Genomic DNA, 20,130 nt, shown 5'->3' on the forward strand with positions numbered 1-20,130 from the left:
TTTTGCAGCGATGAATCATTACAAGGATATGGTGCTGATTCCATTGTACGTCAGAATACATAAATAAATTAAGTACAATTTTCCTACAACACGCAAAAAAGAGAGAACAAAAACAAAAAGTCATTCAAAACGGTTGATTTTAATAAATATGCTTACATCTACCTGTCCTCATTTATGTACATCCACATTGTTTATGCTTTGGGACGGTAATCAACTTTAAAAGCGAATGCATTACTATCTGTAAACCCTTCAAACAAAACAAATGTACCCTATGTTTAAAAGTTGCTTGTTCTGTTAACCCTCCATCGCTCTGAGCGGAGTTTCGTAACCCAGCCTCATGTTAAAACCGTTTGCGTTGAAAGTCAAATGGTCTCAGCGTTGCATGGCAAACTGCATGCTTTGCCCTAATCCCTGGTTTTGCATTCATTCATTCATTGATTTTTTTGTTTTTACCAGACCTATTCTTTGTGCAGAAAAAAATGGAAAATAAAGCAGCGACTGGACCAGCTGAGACAACGGCTTCATCTGGCCAGTTCCTTACATTGAACAAAGTGCATGCATGCTGAATGTCTGGCCACAGTCGTGTAGTGATGACTCTCCCTGCAATGAATGAGTTAAAAACAGATTTTCATTTGGGTAAATGCTCCGCACTAAGCAGAGCAGAGGTTTGCAGAAAGGTGGATTTACATTAGTCCTGTTTCTCACTTTTAGAAATCTCTTGCAGCTACTCTACACACAATTACGTCAAACTCGTGGTCACACACTTGTTTGTCTGGCTGATTGAAGCTGGAGGGAGGGGAGCAGAGTGACAGGAAATGATGATCAGGTCAATGTTGAGGTGATTTTTCCTGCTTCTGGGATCCTAGCAGTGATTTGTTTGGATCAACAGCAGGGAGCAGTGTTGGTAAGTTTAATGTGCCTAATTTAAAGCCAATATAACAAAAGACAGCATGAAACGTATGTAAAAACACACATTGTCATAAATATTTCTTTTGCATTTACCATTTCAGATTAAATATGCTGTTCTATGCTTCCCTCTAGTGGATGATGCAGTGTTAAACACTGACTTGCTTCTTTAGTTTTGATCGGTTTTTAACGTGACAAATTCATGCCACAAGGGAAACTATGACCAATTATCCCAGAATAAAAGTTAAACAACTTCTTGAGCATATAGCTGAATTTATCTATACAGTAAATGCATAATTATGAGGAATAAATATGACAATGTGCACCGTCTTCCCTTTTTTCTTTTTTGTTTTAGGTTGTTCTGAACAGCCATTTTAAATCTTCCACATTTGGGACAGTTTTGGTTTATTTTCCCAAAGCATGTTCTGGCTCATGAGATGCAGTATTGTCCCACTGCAGGTAGAAACAGATCTTTGTGTCGGGATGCTCAAAGGAAAATGCGCTCATGGTGGCCTTCACATGGAGATGCTGCTGTAGAGGTCGTCGATCTTGTTCTTGAAGAACTCCTTCAGCTCGGGTCGCCTGGCCTTTAGCGTCGGGGTCAGGAGGCCGTTCTCGATGGAGAACATCTCATTGTGGATGTAGATGTTCTTCACCTTTGGAAAATGGAAACAACAACCGGTTTGAGATTGATTTATGACCCTCTGACTCAAACGTTTTCCCTCAGAAAAATGGGATTTGTTAGGATGTTATCCAAGAAGCAAGCCTGCTGGTAACTGGTGGAATACCAGTGTCAATGGACCCAGTTTGACTTCAACATGGACTGAAATAGTGCAGACCAAGAAAACCCCCCAGCTCCAATATCATCTTCATGCTCAACTTAAATTTGCAGCTTCCTGTCTACCATCCAGAAAAAAGATTAAGGAGTTTTTGTCCTGTAATTGCATTTGCAAACTTTAATCTGGCTTTTTGCTTTTTGCAGAGAAAAATCTTTGCAGGTTTCAAAGAATTTTGGAGTTCATTTGGTTATTGGTAACGTGTAGAAATACTTTACCTGCTCAAACGACAGGAGGCCATTAGCTTTGCCCAGACGCACCAAATCCTCAAGGATAGCCTTCTTCAATTCCTGTTAACACAGAATGTATAAGTGTTAACTTTAGATTAGTTGTAGAATCATTTAGAATGAAAGTTTGCAGAAGTTTTACCTACCGTGTTTTTACAAAGGTCCTTGTAAGTTCCCTGAATGCCTTTCTTCTTGGCCCACTCAGGCATCACTTCAGGGTCAGGAACCACGATTCCCACCAAACAGGACTGGAAGAAGCAGTCACAACATCAATCCAAGAGATAAAAAAGCCAAAGGATTCTAGAGGAGAAGCTACAAATGAAACTCTGTGAATTTGATAGAAAGGTTTGACGTCGTACCTGCAGACTGTCGCCGTGAACGTAGAGCTGCGCCACCGGTTCACTCCTGATGTAGATGTTCTCGATCTTCTCAGGGGAGATGTACTCGCCCTGCGCCAGCTTGAAGATGTGTTTTTTCCTGTCGATGATCTTCAGCGTGCCGTTCTACACCAGACGACAAAGCGAAGAGAACCTCAGCACCTTTTGGAACGTCTCTGTATGACACAGCTGCACAGCTGGTGTTAGCTTTATGTAACGTACTGGTAACCATTTGCCAATGTCTCCGGTGTGGAGCCAACTGTCTGCGTCCAGCGTCTCGGCTGTTCTCTCTGGGTCTTTGAGGTAGCCTTTGAACACGTTTGGTCCCTTCACGCAGACCTGAAAGAGTTCAGATGGAAAACTTAATAAACTTAAAAAGAAAGTCAGTGACCTGGTAGATGTTACAGTAATTTAAATAAAATCTTATATACGATTCAAATAAGCAGTTTGTTATGTTATTATTCTGGCAGGAAAATAATACTTTGCTTACTTCTCCCTCTCCTTTAGATGCAAAGTAGTTCTTTTCAGGAACATCCACCAGTTTAATGAGGTTACATGGCAGCGGAGCGCCAACATGACCTAGAAGAAAACAACGCTAGGTGAATTGTTTAACAGTTTCAGCAAACTATTTCTGCCTACTATAAAAAACAAAAAAATATATATATATTTGAAAACTGGACAGCAGGGGGCGATGTTGAACTGCCTTCATGACTGGTTTGTGCAGCGGTTGGGTCAAAACAAGCAGAGGTTTGTAAAAGTTATATAATGCCTTTGACGGCATGACTCTGCAGAAACCTTCAATTAAATTATACTTTAAAGGAGCTACATGTTCTTGTATAAAATGTTTAATTGTTCAGACAACCTGTTGCAGCAACAAAAATTTTTTCAGCTTCCCCCCCAAAAGAAGTCGTCTGAGGAGTTATTAGATAAATATATAAATTGAATGTTTTGACAGATCACATGTAGATGCTGTGCACCGTCTAAGCCTCACCTGTCACACAGTTTATATATATTTCAGCAACACAGAACTTCTAAAAAGAGTTTTAAAATCATAATTGAGAAATTAAAAATTAATGACAAACTCAATATTTCTTTTCCAGCTCAGAAATACTGTAAATTAAAATGTTTTATTATATGCAGCATCATTAAGGCCAATGTATTTACTCAAAGCAGTGGAAGGAATATTGGCTGGTTTTAGTTGTATATGCAACTTCAAAGCAGTTATTTGTGTTAATATGACAAAGATAATTTATGTACAACAATAGAGCATAATGGAGGCAATCATAGCCGCTTCTGGTTCTCTGCACCTGCCTGGAGATGTGGGAAACCACCTGGGCTGAACAGCTTTCATCTCCACTGGATTCATCAGGCCTCTCCCTTCTCCCCTCTTTAGAAAAACGGATATAGACCTCCTCGCTCTTCCACCCTCACTCCCTCTCATTTTTTGTCCCATCCATAAATCATCTACTTGGAGAAGAGGAGACACAGCCGAGCGTCTGAGATGTTACGCCACAGTGACGGCCACGCAATCCTCGCTGCCAAAGCAGCTCACAGAGCCACAGCAGAGTTCATGCAATGACCTTCATCCAGCTTTTGACATTGATTACTCGTCACTGTCATCACCTTTTGACCTCTGGTTGGAGGAAACAGTTCATTGGTTTGAGATTAGAGATGAGGCCTCACCTGAGGTCCAGTCACCAGGTGTGGTGTAGGTACAGCCAGCAGTGCACTCCGTTTGTCCGTATGCCTCGTATACCTACACGGGAACATGCGAAATGCAGAGATAAGGGAAGTGGGAACTGTCTTCCTGTTGTCCTACAGTTTAGAATAAAGTGTCTGTGGATGATCGACGTCGTCATGGCAGACAGTTTGGGTCAACTTCTGTTGCAGAACCCAGACTGAGGACTTCTTCTGTCTTCTTCCTTTTGATAAATGTGACCACTTTCTGCACCTCTATGTCCTCCACAGTCTTTAACTATGCTGGTTCAGCTAATGTAAATATGCATGGCATGTGTTGTTTGTGAGGGTGTGTCTGACCTGGCAACCCAGAGCTGCTCTGAGGAAACTCAGGACGTTGGGTGAGGTAGGAGCCGCTCCAGTTATAATCATCCTGAGCCTTCCTCCCAAGCTGGCCTGAACCAAAATGGAGAATGTTAATGAGACCCAGGAAGCTTAGCCGTGTTTGCACTGAAAAAACACAAAGTATCTAGTTTTTACCGCAAATGCACTTGAAATAAGACAAAACTAATTTACAGGTAACTTTTCAGTGAGATATAGGAGCTTGTCTTAATTAAACAGTTCCTTAATATTGACAGATTATTTCACTTATGATAAGACACTTTCCCCAGATTATAAATGAAATAATCTGCCAATGGAACGAGAACGTTTTCGTCAAAATTAAGGAATTACTCACTTCAAGTAAAGTTTATTTCTTGCTGAAAAGTTACTTGTAAGTTGGTTTTGACTTATTTCAAGTGTATTTGTGGTAAAAACTAGATAAAAATGCTTGAGATTTTGTGTTTTTGCAGTGTGTGATATAATTTGTAGGCAGAAATTTTGATACCATCTACAAAACAACCTCAGTTTATCTCTTAACAAAACAGATTCAACTTTCAAAACCAAATTATTTAATACAACATCAGTACCCTCCAAGCTAGCCATTTCTAGAAGATCCGCCTAATTCGAATGGCATGTTCTCATGTCTTTCCCATTTTTAATAGAGCCGGTATGTCAGCCTCAGATCAGGTTTTCTAACAGGTTTTATTCAATGATTGAACTGCATTTAGCTCCATCTGCCTTTATTTGCTTCAACTCTGATCAAGAATCCCACAGCATGATGCTGCCACTGCCAGAGTGTCTTCAGTCAGAGGCTTCTTCAAATTCACTGTAATACAGACTGCTACAACAGCCACCAGCCATCACGATGTACAATAACTCTTAGAAGAATCTGAATTAATGTGAGTTACAACAACATTTAATTTCCCTTTGGGATGAATAAAGTACCTTTGAATTTGAATGTTTTACAGTGCTGATGGAAAACTGAATGTCCTCAATAACTAATTAGAAGTTTATGTTAAACTTTAGAAAGTAAAATTAAGTCACTAATTGAGGCACTTTCTTCATAAACAATACAGGAGCTTTCAAAACTGTTCCATTTTGAAATTATGTTAATTGGATAAGAGATTAATTTATTTTTGCAATTTCTGAAACCAACTGTCCCAGACAGTAAACATGGAGGGTACAGTTCAAACATGTTTCCTTTCTGGATGCCACTCTAAAACTGAAACAACTTCAGGGAACTGTTTCAGGGTATGGTTTGTGGGCTGCAGAGCCAGGAAGAATCTGCGTTTTGATGCTGGTTTCATTCTTACTCTCTGGACCACCCACATTTGGGACTGAGACGGAGCTTCTGCATTGTGTTTAGGAGAATCAAACCAAATTTGGGGTGAGAGTGACTGGGAATGTCTGAGTTCATCTCGTCCTAATAAGATTATTTACCTGAATCTTACTGAAGAAGATTTTGTCCCAGATGCTATCATTGCGAATGATGCCTCTGCTGACTTCGGCCCCTTTTCTCTTGGCAGCAAAGTTGAGCAGCCAGCGCTTCACCGGGGTGTTTGCCTGGCTAAAAATCTGAAAATAGAAGACATGTCTTCAGCTGGGCGTAGCCTGGCTGTTTTTCCACTGGTTCAAACAGCACTAACAGAGTTACTACAGACAGACACTGCTATGGCCAACGATGATTTATTGATTCTAGTTTCATTATTATGCTGTGTTCCTTAATATCTTTCTTTGATTAGATCAGCCATATTTCTGTTCTACTTTAGTTCAGCCCTTTCTGCGATTCTAGTTTATTGTGTTTCTTTCTATTGTCTAGTTATTTAAAGTTCCTCTACTTTTACTACGTTCCTTATGTCTAGTCATTAGTTAGAGTTAGATTCATTTCCTAGCCCCATGTGCCACTTTCTCTCTCTCCCCTCATACCTGCAGTCAGGTATCCAATCAGCCCAAGTCCATTATTCCAGCATTCACTGTCCCAGTACTCCTCTTACTGGTTCCTCCTGTAACTTACTGTCATCTTCTCTTCTGGATTCCTGTTTTTTTGCTCTGCTCTGGTTCCCTGTGTTCCCCATAATTTTTGTTGTAAGATTTTTGCTCTTAATTTTTCCACCTGCTGCATTTGGATTTACTTTAAAACCACACATTATGACAGATACAAGCTTTTAGGTGTTTTTTCATCCCTCTAGGTATACGTTTAGGTTTTTAACCCTTCACAGTCCCTGGACTTTTTAACATGTCTGATTTGTGATGGCGTCGCAGCAAACAAATTGCCTTCATTTTCATGCTAAGAATTTTATAAAAATGTTTTCCTTGAAACATTTTTACATCAGTTTAAGAAATATGCACTGCAGTATACATTGTCATTCGAAATAACAAAAAACATGTTTGTGGGTTTCACAATGAAAAAAAAAAAAATAAATTTCCAACTCGGATTTTATGTTTTTATGTGACTCAAGGTCTAATATGCACTCACAGTATACCCAAAAGGAAAGTGGCAATTCACAAAGTTCAGGTTGTGCTACAGAAACATTATACTACGTAAGACAATATTAATGGCTTCTACTGAGGAATATATAAAGATAAAATAAAAATTTGTCAAAAACGACCGTGGATCCCAGAGGATTAACTGCTTATATTTTTTCCAACTTACTGAACTTAACAGATAAAGCATGGCGACAGAATTGGATAAAATATAACAGATAAAAAAAAAAAGATTTGCATAAAACTGTGTGAGCTTATTTGTTTGTTTGCTTTTAAAAAAGCCTTTCCGTGTTTGTTCACCTCACCTTGTCGTACATGCGGTTGAGCAGCCGAGGCACCACGGGGAAAATGGTTGGCCGCAGGGCCTTCATGTCCTCGGGCAGAAGCCGGATGTCTCCCTGGTAGAAGCCGATCCGACCTCCGTGGCAGTAGACCACGTTCTGCACCGGTGGACAAGGCAAACACAGTTATCCTAAAGCTCAGGAGTCTGTTATTCAAATCCTGTAGTGCAAGAAGTGTAAAACAAATATAAGAGAAAAAGAAGATCTAATACATTTAGAGTATTCACACTTTTTACTGGTTCAGTTACTTCTGAAAAATCTTGGCTGCAATGAATTTCATTCAGAGGAACAGTACAATTTGCTTCTTTGTGTTTGTTATATCACATAAAATAAGACCAAATTACTTTAAAGCTTTTATTTTAGGTTTGGATTTTCATTTGTGCTGGATTTCATTTAGCAGTACAAACCATGCAAAACTACAAATTTAGTAAAAGGTTTGGAAGGAAAAATACTTTTTTTTTAAAAATTGAAAATAATTTGCTTCTTTGTGTTGGTTCTATCACATAATATAACATTAAAAGCTTTTATTTTGTGTCTGTAATGTGAGAACTTTAAGAAAACCCAAAAGGACCTCTCTACTTCTGATAAACCTACTTGGACATTCACATGGGTACCAGTTTGTGCTAATGTCATCACAGTCGTTGTAAATGTCATGGCTTTGATTACCACACTCACAAGTTTCATGGCATTTTGTCAAAAGAGGAAGCTAAACATGCTGTTTCAGTTGTGTTATCACTTCATGAGGTTAAGGACGCTGCTGTGTTAATGTAATTATTATTGTAAATCTAAGTCACAGGGATTTACACTTGGAATTTTTATGAGTATTCTTTACTGAAAACCAAGTGTCCTAGTTCTCAGAGCCCACTTTTTATTATGTAAAATCAAGTTTTTTTTAGCTTCACATCATGTTGTTATGTTATTCCCTCCTCTAAACCAAACCAGAAGAGTCGCTGTGATTCCGTCAAGCATGTTTGAGGAATCACTGAATCTCTTGTTGCAACCACTTAGGGTTTTCTAAATGATTGTTCCCAGCCTCACAGAGAACCCATCCACTGCACCTCGCCCCACTCAGCTCCTCAAGACTAGCGGCAGCAGCAATTAGCAAACACCAGGTGGTAGCGAGTCTCATCATAAGAACTACTTCTCAGTCCAATGTGGTTTAAACTGCTTAATGGACAAAAATGGTTGTGATGCTAAAGCTGCAGTATCTAACTTTTATAAAGAATAATGCTTTTTACATATTTGTTGAAACTGTTAGCATGTCGTGATAATCTGTGAAAAAATCAATTTAATCCACTTCCTCCCTGAGCTAGTGTTACCGTCTGAGGAAATGCACCAAAAACAACCAATGAAAGGCAGGAGGAGGGTCTTAGAGCTGTCAATCATTCTCATCTACTCACTGCTAAAAGCGCCAAGAACCGTTTATCCACCGACATCGGTTGCTAAGCTAACTAGCCTGAGCATCAGAACATTAGCTGCTACTGTGGGGGATGAGTAGTGCTACATGAGATTGTGACTAACAGTGCTAAGACCCGCCTCCTGGCTCTGATTGGTTGCTTCTAGTTAGCACTGGGAGCACTGGGAGAAGGCAGTGGAGATCTCTGTTTTCGGTTTATCTGTCTCATACCATTCTGTCACCACATAGTGACCGTTTCAACAAATATGTAATATTTTTTTAATAAAAGTTACAAGTTACAACTTTAAGTTTACAGCACATTTCAGCAACAATGCGATTCAAAGTGCTTTACACTACAAAGACATTACACAGCCACTAATTATGAAAGAGTGTGAGGTTCTTAAAGAGACAGAGGCCTAATTTCAAGGTGTCAAATTATGATTATTGAGTCAATTATGATTATCCATAGCATTTTTACCACAACTGAAAGCAACACAGTTATTTGCTTGTGCTATAAAATGGCACTATGCCCCGCCCCTTTAATTCAGGTGTGTTTGTCATTGTAACCTTTAAGAACCGTCAACCTGCCGTGGCAACCTGGCATCAGGCAACCAATCAAAGGGGACTTTCCCTTTGATTGGTTGGACATGAAATAAAACACTTTTCTTTGCAATAACTCAACAATACTGTTGTGTGGTATAACTTCTCAAGCCATTTTAAAATAGTATGGGAAACAAACTCTGACAGGCAGCAACTCAAATTAGCAGCATAGGAAGTCAGTCAGTATCAGCTGAGGACATTTCCAGTTAATGCTTTTTATTTCCAACTTCATGCACACAAAGTTAACCCCTAACACACAGGAATATAGGTTTAATTTAAATACTTATTCTATTTATTAACAATTTAAAGTTTGGTTTCTGTCAAATGATAATAATAAAAAGGGTTTCATCCAGTTTCTCAGGATGTCTGAGGGCATAGAACTGCGCAACGCTGCATGTTTGTGCGACATTGCTGAAGTTGCTTTATCGTGTGACCCGAAATACAGATCTCTGGGGAAGTTAGGTGGTTTCCTGTGTCTGGGTCTCACGCCTCTGACAACACTCCTGTGCAGCCTGCCTGCAAACTAACCTCAGCCACATGCAGCACAAATTGACATAATCATAAATAACACACACACACACACACACACACACACACACACACACACACACACACACCTTTATCTAACAAAAATGGCATCTGGGATTGACACAGGATAAAAACAAATTCCCTTAATCTCCAGACAAAATTAAAAATGGATAACAGGAAAGGTAATGCAATACAGATTTAAGCTGTGGATGTAAAAGGTTCATGTCTGGGTGTGCAACCGGTTACTGAGATGTGATGCAACAAACACGGTCCATATGCAAATTCAGAAATGTGGACTGGCAAGCAGCCTCACGTGTCTCTTAAAGCCTCTTTGTTTGTTTTTGAGGTCTGTCTGTTTGCTGTCAGCAGTCATGTCAACATCTCAGATAAAAAAGTCAAAACTAAACAGCAATAAGTAAAATACATTTTCTGTCTGGAACGGTTCGGCTCACTGTAATCAGCAGAGCTTTTCAAAACAACTCTGCTAAACCAGCTAGTTTTTTTCTAACAGCTAATAACAATGCATTAAGTGAGATGCCAGCTGATCAAAGCAGCAACATGTGCTCTGTACAGGATGTGGGTCATTTGTTAAGGTCTTATTATAAGAGAGCAAGAGCTCAAACTGCATTCACGCCTCAGAAAATGCATGTCAGCCTTCTTTACCCAGCTAAAACCACTGCAATCCATGAACACAGTTCAGTGAAAACCTCAGAGGTTTCTTGGGAAACATTTTAAACAAATAACATAATGAAGGAACACAGCAGACTGGTGAGGAGTAAAGCTGTGGAGAAGGAGAGCTAGTTTACATAACAAGCTTGTTCAAGCTTTTGCTATCCCACAAAGATCCATTTAATTCACCAGCCAAAAATGTAAAGAGGAAGGTACAACTGCAAATTTACCAGGTCAAATAAACTCTGGAGAAGCAGCAGAAATCCACAGATCAGGTGGGAAAATCTGTAGAAAACTACTCCTAAGATCTTTCTTTCATTTAAAATTAGCAAGAACAAAACTATAAGAAGTCCCACACAGCATGTAGAGAAAACACCAAAGACAAGGAACAAGATACTTTGACTCATATGTTCATATCAAGTGAAAACAAAGTGGAACTTTTCATCAAACATGTAAAACCTGGTTATGTGTGGATAGAGATACATGCAAAGAAATACAACAACAAAAACCTGTTAGGAAGCTGCAAAAAACTTAAGACTGGGATGGAAACATTGTGGTGCATTCATGGTCACGTTATTTACGGCAGGTGTAAGATTCTACACGTGTCAAAAACGCACCCGGCGCCTCAAGTTCGATGAGTGTGCACTTTGAATGCAGATGATGGTGCGTTCACACCAAACGCATTTTGTGCATCTGGTTTATATTCAAAGTTGAGGGCAAGTCAAAATCGCTCTAGCCACTGTTTTCCGTTGCCGGCCTATTTGTCGGACGTGTTGGATGCGCCTTGTTGTCCAACAAAGCGCCCCCACATAGACGATGAAGGTGAACCAGACACGCCTGACGCGCAAAACGTGTTGGGGTGAACGCACCATAACTTGCACAGCAGCAGTTTAATGTTTCTCATAACTGCTTAAAGTAGAGAAAAAATTAGACAAAAGCTTGAGAGGAAACTGGATAAAACAGGAAAGGCCACATCACCTGTAACAAATAACTAATATCAACTGACATGAAACGTGATATGACACGTTTCTCAGGCCTTTGAAGTGTACTAAAGAATAAAAGGCATCCACTGTTCACTTTTTGGATCCCACGAGTATGACAAATCTTCAAACAGTGAAAGCACTGGAAAATTTTCTCCTTTTTTCCAAGCCACAATAGTTCGGCAAAAACAGTGACTAAATCTGAAACTGAAAACTAACTGGCTCCTTCAGCCACTCAGCATCAGGTTTTACCCACAGCTAAGGACTTCTTACAGAGCCAGTCATGTTTTTGGACTGGTGTGTGTGTATGCTCTTCTGCAGACATCAAAATAATGTAACCTGCCCTCCAGAGGGGACAAACTACAGGAAAGGTCACTCCTGTGGCATTTACCTTGGAAGCTGGAAACCGAAACTTGGGTGGGAGGAGAGGAAAAGGGGGTGTAGCTTCTTAGTCCCACCCCGGCATGCAGTGACTGACACCCACCTTCCATAAAAACATTCTTCCTACGCCCACGCTAACATCCTGAAACTCCTACACACAGCCATTACATTCCTGCTCCCACAGACCTCGGCCCATTTACCTCAATTAGTCTCTCAAACATGTGAGCCAGCGGCAGGAAGGAGATGAGGCAATCATCTTGGTTTGGAAAAATGACTGTCTGCAGGACACACAAGGAAGGAAGGAAGCGCTTAGATGATTTTCCTATGATACTCCCAAGAAATCTCAAGTAAAAAAAAAAAGCCTATGAAAAGAAAATGATTCACTTGTATTTAACAAACACATTTTGGACTCATTAAACTGGACTGGCACCATAGGAAAGAGGAAAGAGAATAACTCACATCTGTGACTTTAAGAAATCCTGCAAAATCTGCCACCACGTTTCCATGGGTGAGCATAACTCCCTTGGGGTTTCCTGAGCAAGAAAGCACATGGTGCATAAGAGAACAAGAAGCTATTCAAAGAAATTCACTGGAGCTTTATTCATATTTCATGTCAGAAAACATTTTACAGTAATCTGAACTTATAATATTGACTAGCAGCACAATGTGTAGTGGCCACCAGCCAAAAGTGATAAGAGGTAAAACGTTTCTGAGCCATTCAGGTGGATGACAGTCATTCCAAAGATGTGGAAACTAAACACTGACCTTGTTTTTCTGGGACTTTCTGGGCCCAGTTTCAGGTGTAGAAGTTTTATGATATCATACTCTGGAGTGTAATAAAACTGAATAAATGTGACATTTTATCTATGTTGAGAAGCGTGGATTACTGCAGCAGGAGAAAGCATTGGTGAGATTACTACTGTGCAAATTATTGAAAAATTTAATCCACAATACATATATAAAAGCGACTAGCCAAATTTTCATATAATATCAATGTAGCTTCTTTTGGATAGAGATGATCATTGATGGGAATTCAAGCAGCAGCCCAGAAACAACCTGAAGACATGCTACAGTGCAACCATGTTTCCACTGATATCACCTGAAGGTCAGAGCAGCTGATCAGCGCTCACTTGATTACATTCATTTAATCGATTCCTCTTCATTTTAAGTTTCTGAGGGAATTTATTTCAGGGGATTGAAAATAAATGCATGCCACACTTGTAAGATTTTACACAGAAATGCAACCAACATGTATTATCTTCTTTTCACTTCACAGTTAAGTGACACATTAAAATTTGTTTTAGCAGGGAAATAGTCGAAAAATGCCACAAACTTTCTTCCTGAAATTTTTACTGCCTCTTAAAGAAAACTTTGCTCCTAATTCTGTAATCCCACAGTTCATCCCCTGACTCACGTTCGAGAAAGCATAGAGTTTTAAATAAAAGGTTCCCCTTTCCTAAAGCTGTGCCCTGCAGCTGTAACCACTTGCAATATCCTGCAAAGAAAAGAGTCGATGTCGCAACACAGCTGGATAGAATTCGTGAGAAACGCTGGATGATGTCTGGAAAACAAAACTTAAGGCTGAGACAGATGCAGCTTTATGCCAGTAGATGGCGACGTTTACAACAGAGGAGGCTTGCGTGGTCAAAGTCTGTTGTAAACCGATACCACTGGGTCCTCAAATGACCTCTTTGTTGGTTTGAGCGGGAGGAGCTGCTGCGGGCCAAGACCTCCCTAAAAAGCAACAGCGCTTTTTTTTCTCACATGATTTTCCCGCCGTCTGACATGATGAAACATGTAGGCGGTTGATCCAGAGTCAACGTTTTATCTAAAAAGGGAGGGCAAATCGTGCTGTCATTACAATAACATTCTGCTGCTGTGAACAAGCTGGATTTACAGTAAATGCCAGTGTTACAGTTACCATGTGAAGTAGGGGATTCTCTTCTCTTTAAATCTTATTATTTTGTCATTATTTCAGAGTTCTGTTGCTGGGACTGCCGTCAAGTAAATGCACAAAAAACGGCAATATTTGAGTCAGTGTTCCGGTTTCTCAAACCTCCTGAGGGCACAGGAAACCCCCACCTAAGATACCGACAATGAAAACTTAATTTAACAGACGCCATATAAATGTTTCATAAACTGCATGTGATCATGCAAATATGCGCTTTTCTCTTCTGTCATTTATTTATGCACACAGCCTGCTGTTCAGCAGGGTTGGTGACATGAACTTTTCAGTAAGTGTCAACAAGTAGAAAACAAAGGGCAGCTGGCGTCTCAGGCAGCTTCCTCCTCTCTGTCCCATGCCACACCAGTCATAAGCGCCCCAGGTTACTAACATATTACCGTGTTTTTAAAATAGAAACATTAATATTTCTGTTCTGACTCAAGAAAATACAATGTTTTTGTGTATTTTATTTGGATTTTAGATGATACACACACAGTATGTCAAATTGTGAAGCAGAAGGTAAATGCTTACATAAAAATATATTGTTCAAATTCAATTCAAAATTTTAAATACTTTATTGATCCCCAAGGAAAATTAAGTCTTAACTCATTAGTTCTAATTCTAGAATGGCCCAGTCAAAGTCCTGATCTAAATCCAACTAATTCAATTTCACAGACATTTCCTATCCTATCTGACGGAGCTTTAGCTATTTTGTGAAAAGAAAAACAAAATAGTTTACTTGGCTAAACTTTTAAAAAATTGGATATAAACACAAAAGCACCCAGAAGAAAGCAACGTAAGTGATCAGGAATCGACTGGAGCCAATAAGCCAATCTAATTATTTAAGGACAAAAATTTGCAGACACTTTTTGGACACTTTCATGTTTCTGTTTTATCTTCCAGCTTGTTGGTTTGCCAAGACAAGTTCAGGGGCAGAACACTTTACGGCATGCAGAAGCACAAATATAGAATATCCTCTAAAAAGGTTTTTGAGGTTTAGGGCAACAAAACACTGTAGATCTTTACATCTTTTAACTAAATGAAATGAAATATGACTTTTCTGTCTCTGGTACTGAATAGATAAACTTGACTAAAAGTTGGATTTTACACAGATTTTTATATGTAATCAGTAGTGGTGGCGCTGTACATACATACTTATTTTGCTAAAATAGCAACAGTTATATACAGAAAATCCTCCTAGGATAGCAAAGAAAAGGCATACAACATATGCTGCACCACATATTACCTGTTGTTCCACTGGTGAAACACACAATGGACAGATCATCAGGGGCCGGCGGCTGTTGAGATAAAAAAAAACAGTAAAACATTGTCCAGTTTCCATTTTTGCAAACTATACTGTTTACATTCAGTCTGCATGTTCAAGATTGATAAAAATTTGAGAGAACACACAGGATGTATTGCTTTTCCTTTTGTCTCATTTTAAAACAGCAGCAAAAACTGTAGAGGCCGGTTAACGCTCGGTGTTAACCGCTCATTGTTCGCTTGTCAACACAGCCTGCCTGTGCAGGTGTAACAGCTGTCAAAACAGACTTTACAGACTTTCTATCAGTATTATCTAAAGGAGATCATACAGGACAATGTAAAATAAAACATTATACAAGTCGCTCAAAGTTACATTTTTCTTTGTTTTCACCTCCAAGAAAACCAACATGCATACAAACCCTGATAACATGGTTAGGTTTAGCAGCTCCTTCAATTTGTACTTACTATAGGTGTTCTGTAGTGCTCCCTGCCCAGAGCCTGTCGGAAAGAATAAATAAATAAAAACGGTTACACAAAACAAAAAAATGCCAAAAGTAACATAAATTTATGCAATACAACAGAAACCCATTGCTTTGGAGTCGTTTCCTCTGATGGCTTCACGTCAGTTTTATAAGTGAGAGAAAATATTCTATAACTCTGATATACTTTATTATCTTCTGTTAGTAACTTTATTATCTTCTGTTAGTAACTTTATTATCTTCTGTTAGTAACTTTATTATCTTCTGTTAGTAACTTTATTATCTTCTGTTAGTAGCTATGAGCCGAACATTTGTGGGTAAATTGTCAGCAAACATGCAGGCCTCCTTTGTCTAAGCATTTTTTAAGAAGTTGGAGGTTCATTGTCACCTGAACGTATGGTTTCCTTACGAAAACATGAAAATGCAATTTGAGTCAAACGTTATGTAAATGTTCTGACTCCATCCAGTTCGACCTGTCTGCTATATCTGAACCAGTGGATCGTTTTAGCTCTTAGGAATGAACAGAGCTGACAAATTCCCATAAACACGCAACCATGGCAACGCGTCTGTTGACTCAGTCGGTTCTGGAAACGTAAGAGCCCTGCATTCATCAGATTCTGCAGCACAAGGAATGGTGCTGATAAACCCCTCAAAGAAGAAGCTTATCCTGTTTATTCATGTCCAGCAGCAGGAAATCGTAACATCTGATTGTTTTGTCTGCCTCTCTTGGCATGTATCTTTGTCTCTGTGTTTTCTAAAGACTTTTGACTGTAACTCGACTATAAAAGGAATGATCTCGCTGCAGGCATTATTGTGGGAAGGCATCCAAATGTTTACTCAGCCCACGATGTTACATGACAGACTGAAAACGTCAGGGCTTCTTAAAACTACATATGCTCAGATGCTTTGCTGTTAATTTAACTGATTACAAACATTATCCCTTTTCAAATTAGCAGTTTGTTAAGTTTTTTCGTGACCTTAAAAAGCTGCACTCTTTCAACAGGAGGAACAACTCATTATTTCACCAGCATATCACATCTACATTAGACCAGCCTCAGTGATGTGAAACAACTCAATATAAATAAACCGACTTGGATTTAAGCTGAATTAAGAGACGTTTCAATTCAGAACATAAACAAGAGAATATTCTGATATTCTCTGAAACGAGTGATTAAAAACTTAAGACAATCAGCTATTTCTGCTAAGCTGAAATGCGTAAAAAGTAAATAAGGTTAAGGCGCCTGGCCACAAAAATCTTGCACATTTTGAAGTTTATTTTTTGTTTTGTTTTGTGGGACAGCTTTTGAGTTTTGATCTTTGTCAAAAAAACAAACAAAAACATTTTGACCTTTGTACTGAGACATTATGAAGAGTTAATATATTACCTGTAGTACAGTAAAGCAAGGCACATTTCAGTAACAGAGAATTCAAAGTGCTTTACATGAAAATATAAACCAGCAAACAAGAAACATTACATTTTCTCAAATGTCACCATCAAAATAAAACACTGTAATAAAGACTAAAATTGAATCTATGTTCCAGTTATTAATCAAAGGCAACTTTAAGGAAATGGTTTTTAGCCTCAAGCATTTTCAGGATTTCAGCATTTTCGCAGTTTTCTGGAAGTTTGTTCCAGATTAGTGGAGCATAAAGCCTGAATCCTCCCAATGTGTTTGATTCTGACTGGGGATGCAAAGTAGACTTAAAGCACGAGACCTGGGATGTCTGGAAGGTTGACACAGCTGAGTCTTTCATTCAGTGATTTATAAACTACCAGCAGTAGTTTAAAGTCCGTTCTCTCAGTGGAAGAACTGTAGAACTGGGTGATGTTCTCCAACTTCCTGGGTTTAGTGAGAACGCCAGCAGCAGCATTCTGGATCAGCTGCAGCTGGAGGATTGATTTTGTTTTTTGGCAAACTTGTGAAGTATTCGCTAAAATTGATAGATAAATATCAAGTATCACTAAACCACCAGAGGATTTCTGTTTTTAGAACAGGGGTAAATCAAACACTTATCATTTTCTATCTTGGTTGAATCTCCCTGTAAGAACCAAAAATGTTCTAGGCCTCTAATTTTCATTGCAGAGCCTCAGTTTAAAGCTACTTCCTGTTTGCCATACCTCGACTTCTTGCAGGGCCTGAACATGGACACCACAGGCTTTGCCACGCGTCTCGAGCTCAGAGTCGAAGGCGTCCATCAGAATGATTCTTCGCAGCTTTGGTGTTTTCTTTTGCTCCACGTTGACCAACAGAACCTGAGCTTTTTCGACTTTGTCACAGATTACCGTGGAGATGTCAGCTACAACGAAACAAGCACACAAGTGCAAACAAAGCCTTGTGTGAATTTAACCAAATGAGAAACAGAAAAGGACAAGAAATACATGCACAATTGATTGGTAACTGATCAGAAGCGTGATGCTAGAAAGATTTAGCACAGAAGCTCAATGCGTATGTTTTTAAACTTGAGCAACACTAAAAAACTCTTTCTTAAAAGTCTGAATAATCAATCTCACTGCTTCCGTCTTTGTTTACAGTTTATGATAATCTTTTAAGTTGTGGCATCCCAGTCAAGACAACAGTGAACTTAAATGGACATAAACTTGGAAACTACTAGTAAATTGAAAGTTTCTATAGGTGTATATCTATAGCAACGTAGAAGTAAAATCTCTGGGTTGTGAGGATACTGTTGAATAGAAAAAATGACAGGAATGTGGTGGTAACTGTGTTCATGTTGTGTTTTCATTGAGCATATGAGTATTGAGTGTAAAGTTAAATCAGCTGATTTAAGTTGTATGACTTTAACAGTAAAAATCTTTATCAGCTTCTAAACTGATTTAAATCTGACTTTTAGATTTCAAAAGCAAACCTAATGCATCACAATATGCTACATATAAAATCAAACTGGAAGGCTGTGAATAACAAATATGAACAAAATACAGAGTCAAGAGGGTACACCTCCTTTTTACTTATAAATATTACAAGAGTCAAAACTTAATTCTGTGTTGGAAAAATATTTAACTTTTGCTACATGCTTTGATCATATCGGATTTTATCTTATCAAATGAACAGGTTATTCAGTCCTTCGTGATTTAAAGGTTATCACCTGGTAGGTTTTATGTGTAATGGCTGCCATGGCGTGTAAATGTCTCAGTCTAAATCCTGCTTTGGTTTCAGTTGGTGTCTCAATATCTGAACCTATATTGTATCTGTGAGATTCCCATTAAGTTATTTCATTCACCGTCTGATGGAAAAATAGCAGAATTTGATAACTAAACACTCAGCAGGTTTAGCACCGTCACCGGTGTGAAGGGTGTGTGTTGTTACCAGTGTTAATGATGAACCGTATAGCGTCTGCACCAAGCGTGTCGTAGAGGGGAACCACCACCATGGAGTAGGTGTAACAAGCCAGCTCTGAGATGATCCACTGAAAGAAAACATTTAGAGTTAAACCCAACAAACCAAAGGACATTCTTCACAAAAGATATAAAAAATAAAAGCATAGAGGAGTATTCACCTCGGGTCTGTTCTGTGCAAACACCCCAATGAACTGGTCGGGGTTGGGTTGGCAGCCCTGGTGCAGAAGGCCTGAGCCCAGATGCTCGGCCCGGGCAGAAACCTGAAAAGTGACGGATTATATCGTCTTTATTAACTGCTATTTAATATGGTGGTACTCAGCAAGGTTTATTCTGTTATGTAAAAAAATAGACTGTCCTAAAGTAACCATGGCTTTGAAAAAAAAGGCTTGTGTTACTGTAAAAGCAAAATTAGATGAGACGTGTCACTGTTTGACAAAACCCCACCAGCTATTTTCCATCTTGAATTAATTACTTATTGATTCCAGACCGGCTTCTTCCAAAACGTGAGCACAGGCAAGTCTGGATTTGTTTTGCTGCTCTGGGAATTTCTGGGAAAGAAAATATATTTCCACCCACCATGCTCCTGTGAAACATGATGTCACAGATGAATGCTGGAGGTGGCGTAATTCTTATGTTCACTGTAGATTTCTACTTTCTTTCTCTAAATCAAACTTCCCTCGAGTCATCATCATGTCCACTTTGCTGACTTCATAAAACATGAGATAATCTCCTGAGGGTATTTAACAAGATGCTGAAAGTTTTCAGCTGTGCTTTGACCTAAACAACAATTCATGTGGGATACTTACAGCAGTCACAGAAAAATGTGAAAACCAGACTAATTTTCAATTTCCGAAATTGAGGAAACTTTAGTGATCACATGTGAAATTCCCTTTAATATATGTCCCTTACTTCACAAAGGCAAAACAGGAAAAATCAACTGCTGGTAAAAAAGAAAAAGGATCTACAGACTGTTTAAATCTTTCAAATAAATTGGGAATGAAAAAAAAATCATATTTCTTTTCCATTTTTCCAGCTGCACTGACTGACTCAATAAAACTCTGGTTAAAAAAAGACAAAAGGTATTTCTTTAAAACAGACAAATATCCAGTTTAATAATAGCTGTAAGCTGGTACAAACAAACTGGATATTAGATTTTCTTTATTCAGTGTTATTCAAAAGATATCTTCATTTTCTTTTATGCAATTAGATTTGATTTTTAGTCTCAAAAAATCCGTATAAAATGAGAAATAGCACCTCAATATCTGTGCAGAAACTGATTTTTAAATAAATTAGTTTTGTTACAGT

General features: G+C 38.8%; 1 protein-coding gene across 3 annotated transcripts in view; it reads right to left on the minus strand.

Moving 5' to 3' along the window:
* Window positions 1–438: 438 nt before the first annotated feature.
* Window positions 439–20,130, minus strand: part of acsl6 (acyl-CoA synthetase long chain family member 6) — a 38,135-nt gene continuing 18,443 nt past the window's right edge. For all 3 annotated transcript variants that reach the window (XM_007572575.2, XM_007572576.2, XM_016660949.1), the window contains exons 5-21: window positions 18,984–19,085; window positions 18,794–18,893; window positions 17,590–17,768; window positions 15,457–15,489; window positions 14,975–15,026; window positions 12,243–12,316; window positions 11,984–12,061; window positions 7,194–7,328; window positions 5,845–5,979; window positions 4,384–4,479; window positions 4,030–4,102; window positions 2,837–2,925; window positions 2,569–2,685; window positions 2,329–2,472; window positions 2,116–2,217; window positions 1,961–2,032; window positions 439–1,562 (exon numbers count right to left, since the gene is read on the minus strand). In XM_007572575.2, coding sequence (XP_007572637.1) covers window positions 1,422–1,562; window positions 1,961–2,032; window positions 2,116–2,217; window positions 2,329–2,472; window positions 2,569–2,685; window positions 2,837–2,925; window positions 4,030–4,102; window positions 4,384–4,479; window positions 5,845–5,979; window positions 7,194–7,328; window positions 11,984–12,061; window positions 12,243–12,316; window positions 14,975–15,026; window positions 15,457–15,489; window positions 17,590–17,768; window positions 18,794–18,893; window positions 18,984–19,085 — 1,722 coding nt within the window. In that variant the 3' untranslated portion in view covers window positions 439–1,421. The remainder of the gene's footprint in view (window positions 1,563–1,960; window positions 2,033–2,115; window positions 2,218–2,328; window positions 2,473–2,568; window positions 2,686–2,836; window positions 2,926–4,029; window positions 4,103–4,383; window positions 4,480–5,844; window positions 5,980–7,193; window positions 7,329–11,983; window positions 12,062–12,242; window positions 12,317–14,974; window positions 15,027–15,456; window positions 15,490–17,589; window positions 17,769–18,793; window positions 18,894–18,983; window positions 19,086–20,130) is intronic.

The sequence above is a fragment of the Poecilia formosa genome, unplaced genomic scaffold, assembly GCF_000485575.1.
Source record: "Poecilia formosa unplaced genomic scaffold, Poecilia_formosa-5.1.2 Scaffold304, whole genome shotgun sequence".
In the NCBI taxonomy this organism is placed as follows: Eukaryota; Metazoa; Chordata; class Actinopteri; order Cyprinodontiformes; family Poeciliidae; genus Poecilia; species Poecilia formosa.